This window comes from Branchiostoma floridae, chromosome 17 (assembly GCF_000003815.2).
Source record: "Branchiostoma floridae strain S238N-H82 chromosome 17, Bfl_VNyyK, whole genome shotgun sequence".
In the NCBI taxonomy this organism is placed as follows: domain Eukaryota; kingdom Metazoa; phylum Chordata; class Leptocardii; order Amphioxiformes; family Branchiostomatidae; genus Branchiostoma; species Branchiostoma floridae.
Window position 1 is genome coordinate 7,540,325 of NC_049995.1, and position 6,186 is coordinate 7,546,510.

General features: G+C 39.8%; 1 protein-coding gene across 2 annotated transcripts in view; it reads left to right on the top strand.

Moving 5' to 3' along the window:
• LOC118404244 (WD repeat-containing protein 35-like) overlaps nucleotides 1–6,186 on the top strand; it is a 41,182-nt gene that overhangs the window by 15,027 nt on the left and 19,969 nt on the right. The window contains exons 10-18 of one of the 2 annotated variants that reach the window (XM_035803287.1): nucleotides 176–301; nucleotides 754–846; nucleotides 2,020–2,173; nucleotides 2,930–3,074; nucleotides 3,614–3,683; nucleotides 4,445–4,462; nucleotides 4,997–5,050; nucleotides 5,381–5,490; nucleotides 5,994–6,135. In XM_035803287.1, coding sequence (XP_035659180.1) covers nucleotides 176–301; nucleotides 754–846; nucleotides 2,020–2,173; nucleotides 2,930–3,074; nucleotides 3,614–3,683; nucleotides 4,445–4,462; nucleotides 4,997–5,050; nucleotides 5,381–5,490; nucleotides 5,994–6,135 — 912 coding nt within the window. The remainder of the gene's footprint in view (nucleotides 1–175; nucleotides 302–753; nucleotides 847–2,019; nucleotides 2,174–2,929; nucleotides 3,075–3,613; nucleotides 3,684–4,444; nucleotides 4,463–4,996; nucleotides 5,051–5,380; nucleotides 5,491–5,993; nucleotides 6,136–6,186) is intronic. The other variant, XM_035803288.1, reaches the window with a different exon arrangement.

Genomic DNA, 6,186 nt, shown 5'->3' on the forward strand with positions numbered 1-6,186 from the left:
GCAAATGTTTACGCCCACCAGTACGGTCATCAGCTACATATAGCGACGAGAAGCAGAACTCCAGTCAGAAGCTCTGAGGAAGGTGTCTGATAGACACCGAAACGTAAGGAAGTAAGTTTAATTTTGGTTGTGTACAAGAATTCTCATATATCCTGTTATGTTGTTGTTTTCCCAGCATCTGCGTACACTGAAGGTACCAGGCAAGTCCATGCAGTCGGTGTCGTGGGAGGGGGGCAGTCTGCGCATCGCCCTGGCTGTCGACTCCTTCATCTACTTTGCTAACATCAGACCTGACTACAAGGTAGGGGTCAAAACTCTCAACTTTGTTTCTAAAAGTGCAGCCTTTTTACAAGTAAGTAAGTTTTACTATATAAGATGCCTCTATTGGAAATTGCAGTGTTGCCACTGAATTAAAAACCAATGTATAAACTGTCAAATATTAAAATCCTTTCAGATATTTGGCAAATATAGGTAGAATGACCTAGATATTTAAAACATGAAGTCAGACAAAAACTGAAATATCATAAGTATTATATATCAAGCATATTTACAGAAAATCAAGCATATGTATATCATATTATGTCACAAAAGTTGCATCTTACAACAAAGATCTTTGAAACTACTGCCAGAGTTTCAAGCTAATTTTAGCATAATTGTTGTCGTAAGTGCTATAATGCAGGTTACCTGTGAGTTAGAGTCACTGTGATAAACTGTAACAGTTGCTTTTCTTTCCTGCCCCCCTCCCCCCTACAGTGGGGTTACTGCTCCAACACTGTGGTGTACTCCTTCACCAAGCCTGACAGGATGGAACACTGTGTGGTCTTCTGGGACACCAAGAACAACGAGGTATTGTGGAGTGAAACTCATTACCACTAAGTACAAGGCATCCTCACTAGATACAGTAGCTAATTGAACAATACTTACAGCTAGATGTACAAAGGTTAGGTTTAGTATAATATAACCAGCTGCTGCTAGGGCATGTTCTTGCAAAACTGATGTATTATATTGTGAATTGTAATATATTGTAGGGTCATGGGACCGCGTGGCGCAGTGGTAGCATGTTCGGATCTGCACTGAGAGGTTGCGGGTTCGAATCCGTCTGTCGTGCCACCGATCTTGTGCCCTTGGAAAAGGCACTTTACACGACTTTCCACGCCCCGGAGAGGAGATAGGCGCCGCCAGGGGACTAAAATGCCTATTGATACAGCATAACATATTGTGCTGCCCCTACGGCTTATTAATCAACCTACGGCTGATTAAAAGGCTATGGGAAGAATGAATGAATGAATGTAGGGTCATGTGGCATAAGTGCTGGGTGTTTGGCCCAGAACACAGACGTCTTGGGTCCAGATCCCGTCATGCTACCGATCTCATGCCCTTAGGAAAGGCACTTTACACAACTTTCCTCACTCCACTGTAAAAATGGGTTCTAGACTTCGGTTGGGGAGGTAAAAGGCAGTGGAAGTAGAGGGTAGGGTTTCGCCTTCCAATACCCTAGACACAGTGGATAACAGCCCACTTCACCTATGGCCTAATAAAGGCTATGGGACTTTCTGCCTACCTTTTTTTGTGATACATAGTTATAGGACAACCTAGTACTTTTTTTGTTATATATGGTATCTGTGTAATTAAAACAGTCAGATTATACCAGTATTTATTTATTCATATACTATACAGAGGTTCTCCATATACATATACAATAGAGGGTATGGCGGAACAGGTGTCAGAAGACACCTTTTCAAAGCCGCCATACCGAAAATTTAATGCAAGTTCACCTTTATTCGCGTGGTAACCTATATCCGTTGTACCTAAAAACAGGATATTTAGGGACATGGCGTGGATGGACAGTGGTTTCAAATTTTTTTCTCATTATAATGCAGTTTGAGACCACCGTCCGTCAACTTGATATTCTGAAATATCCTGGAGTTAAATACAACGGATAAAGGTACCCTGCGAATAAAGGTGAACTAGCGTTACATCGACCTAACTCTGATATCTCTTACCGCCGATATCCTCCAGCGCTTTGTAAAGTATGTGAAGAATCTGATGTCCATCACAGCGTGCGGAGACTTCTGCTGCCTGTCCACGCGAGCGGACGACCAGAGCGGACAGTACGTGCTCGTGTTGTGTAACTCCATCGGCACTCCGCTGGACTCCAAGTACATCGACATAGGTGAGTGCGATTTAGTTACAGGGTTGGACTGAAGTGTTTTAAAATTCACTTGTCCTGACGGGCAAGCACATAGAAAATTTGCTTGCCCAAACTAAGTTTATCAATTGTCCAGACATTTAACTGACATTTGTATTTTCAATTCCATCAATGGAATTCTTTTACTGTTGGCTCTATTTTTCTGTGTTGCCAATGCTTGATGCTATGACTGTGAAAGATATCAAAATCTCTCTCATGGAAAAATCTTACTTGCCCAATCAGCACTTTCACCTGCCCTGTACAATTAGGCTAATGGACTTGTTCAAAGTTGGTCAAAAGTTAAAGTTCTTCCCACACCAGATTCTGCATAGGGCAGTGCCCATCTTTGTTTCAATATTAGTTCTTGAGCCACACAACTTTTTGCAATTACTACAGAAGGGGACTAGTTCACTGCTAGTGGTCTGTGTATTCAGCTACCATCCTCTTCCCCAAATGCGATTGCTGAGCAGAAAAAACAATAAGTACCATTTTTTGGTATGACATGGTGTGGGATCAAAATCACAACCTTTTGTTAGTTTTTAATGCAATGGGAACACTTCTACTAGCATACGTGATTAGATCAAAACTGGTCTAGTCAAGAGACTTGAATATTTTCACTTTTATGAGCTGTCAGACAATCAGGGAATCAGCTCTACAGAAATTTGATACTATAATAGGCAATTCTCTAATTTCCACATAGATAAATGTAAGCCTGTTACTATCAACATATTTCCCTTCCAGAGCCCCTGTACGTGTCCATGACTGCGTCCCATATCATCGCTGCATCTAAAGAGGCGTTCTACACCTGGCAGTACACCAGCCCCAAGAAACTGGCCATGATGGACGTGGGACAGTACAGCTCACAGAGGAAGGACGGAAGAGAGAAGTCAGTCAAGTTTACAATAGTTTTATTAGCTCATTGTTTTCAGTATGTGTTTTTGGGTGTGTCTGTATACTATTAGGTATTTGAATGCACTGCCAGTAGAGTGACAGGAAGTGGGTGGGAAGATGTCTACAAAAGTCAGACTTGCCAGAGTGGCAGGAAGTACAGATCAGAGTTGGTAAAGCTAAATGTAAGTCCAGGTCATGGGTCAATAGAAGATACTACTTATTCATGGGGAGGTAATTGTTTTTGCTCTGAATGTGTTTCTGCAGTACTACTAGTTGTTATTTTCCACTTTTACCTTTGTGAGCTGCAATGTTTCAGTTTTTGCCTGAGATGCATTTCTGTCAAGCATGTGTCTGCCTTAACTGTATCTTATGATTTAGGAAGCACTATCTCAGAGTGCAATGCGCATACACATGACTACAGGGGATCAGCCTTGCTAATGAATTGTTTGAAATCCCCAAATTCCTGTTTTAGAACAAAGGACTTGAAAATGTTATTTTTGTCTTGTTTATTTAGTTGATGTTGCTTACTTCCAGGCTGTTCCATATAGATGACACCCCCTCTGGAGGTGGAGAAGGGCTGACAGACTTCACCAAGGCTCTACAGGTAAATGTCTGGTAGTGTATTTTTCCTTGGTCTTCTAAGTTATCTTTTCTTTTCTCTTTGCTTCTTCTGTCTTCTTTCCTCTCCTTTCTTCTCTTTCCTTCTCTTCTTTTGCCAGTTGCAGGAAGTGATGCCGTGACTGTTAATCTTTTTAAGCGAGTCTCTTTTATTGTTAACTTCCTGTCAAGATATTTATACATTGTGTTCATTGCCTTGTATATCAGACACTTTCATATGTTTATGTTGTCCGTGTATCACAAGTCACTTTCATACCATTTGTTGAGATATGCCTTTAAGTTAGTTCATCATTGCTATCAGGCCCATGACTTGTATTATGCAATCAACAAGCCTACAATCCATCCTTTTGGCTGTGTTTTTCCCAGCTGTCAATCAGAGCCAATCAGGCTGAATGTGATTGGCTGTTAGCTTACCCATGAGCCTCAGCTAGGCATGGCACACTGCCAGAGCAGCATCTGATTGGTTGAGAGTTTGATAGCTGTAATACCACAAAAAGGATGGACAATGTAGGTCGTTTTAATTTTAGCAGGACAGTTGCAGATTGCATAATACTTTACCAAGGAGCTTGGTAGCAAAGATGCCATGTTTAGCATGAAAATGTACTAAACATTGCTTTTTTTTACATGTACATAAATTGTCATTGTTTGCATGTTCTTTATTGTTAAGTACTGTTCTGTATGTTTTGTGATTTTTGTTTATGTTTGTGTGTTGTACTGAATGTTCATGCTTACTTAAAACCCCTTTAGGAGGGGCAAAAGCTACAGGTGAGAATGTTATAAACCGTCCGCACCTGCACACCTGTCTGTAACAATGGCCTCACCTGCTTACAAGTTTGCAAATAGCATAAAAACAATAAACCAGTAAACGCAAACAGCATAAATTTAGATTCTGAATTAAGTGTTTGTAGTAAACCTTCAGCTACAGCTGCTTTTTACAAAATGTTTAAATGAAGCAAAAAATACTTTTTGATCCGAATCATTAACCTAAAAGTCTTTTAAATCAATCTTCAATCTAATATACTAGTAATATCTGACAAAATACGCTTTTTTGGCTAAATTGCTTATATTGGTGTTATCATTTGTAGTGGTCTAATTCTTGAACAATTGTAACCGTTTAGGGAAAGGATGTGATTTCTCAAACATCAATCTCTTCAGTTGAAGGAACAATCATTTTCTGATAGACAGTTTCCTGTGCACTTGTGAACATGATCAGAGCTACATGTGATTCTTCTCTACTATTAGTACCAGTAGTAGTATTATATTTATGGTATAGTTGTAAGTGTGTTTGTCTTTCTACAGCCCACCAGAGATCTCATCTGCTGTATCACTGCATCAGAGAAACTTCTTGTTGTGGTGAGTTTTACAATTTGATTACAACAACTGTTAACAATGGTCAAGAAGAGGGCACCTTAGTATATACTCAATGGCACAAGGCCCTTACAAGCAACAGTTGTAAACCTGTTCTACTGATCGCCTCCACATAAGAACCACCTGGCCAATGTGACCACTTTTGATGGCCCCGATATTGTTTTTCCCATTAACACAAGGATCTAGAACCCTGTCTATAGTGACCACCTGTCATAACGGACCAGAGACTTGTCTTCCTGAGTGTGATTTTGATTGACTGTGAATCTTGTTAATACAAATGCTGATATCTTGTTGCATGTTTTCTTCCCTCCCCAGGCGCGTGAGTCGGGAACTCTGCATCGCTACACCATGCCTAACTTCGCTCTGGTACACAAACACGTGCTTAACTGTCGTCCTCACCAACTGGCGCTCAACTGTAACTCCTCGTAAGTTTGAATAAAACTACCACCATTGTTTTGTTAAATTGGCTTTATGTTAAAGTTTTCCTTTAGTTAGTTGACATTATCAAAAATTAAAGCATACTACGACCGTCACATTAGGTTAAGTCTTTCTCATTAAGTATTAGCTTCAGCCAGCCTAAACAAAGAAGACTTAGTCACAACAGCCATTTGTAACTGTAGACTTTTGATATTTCAGATATTAGAACAATTATAGAATACAAATTTATAAATTTTTGAGAGAATACAAACATGAATTTTAGATATTGCAAAATTTATTCATTATAGTATATTGTAGTCTAATAACATTGATATAAATTTCAGATAGATACAATAGAATTTAAAAGTATGCTGTCATTTCATTTGTAATATGTATTATATTGTATCAAATGTTGATTCTTTGATTAAATCATTTTCATAATATAAAAAGCTATGTACATGTACAACCTATAATGTCCTCTGTTAACCTTGACTGTTGTCGGTTTTCACAGGAGACTGGCCATAGTGGACATAGCCGGCGTGCTGACCTTTTTTGACCTTGACACGCGGGTGACAGACAGCACAGGGCAGGAAATCCTTGGGGAACATCTTAAGTTCGAGCGGAAGGACGTCTGGGACATGAAGTGGGCTGAGGTGAGAAAAAATGCCCTTGAGAAATTTGGTCTGCTCAACTGCGCCACCTAG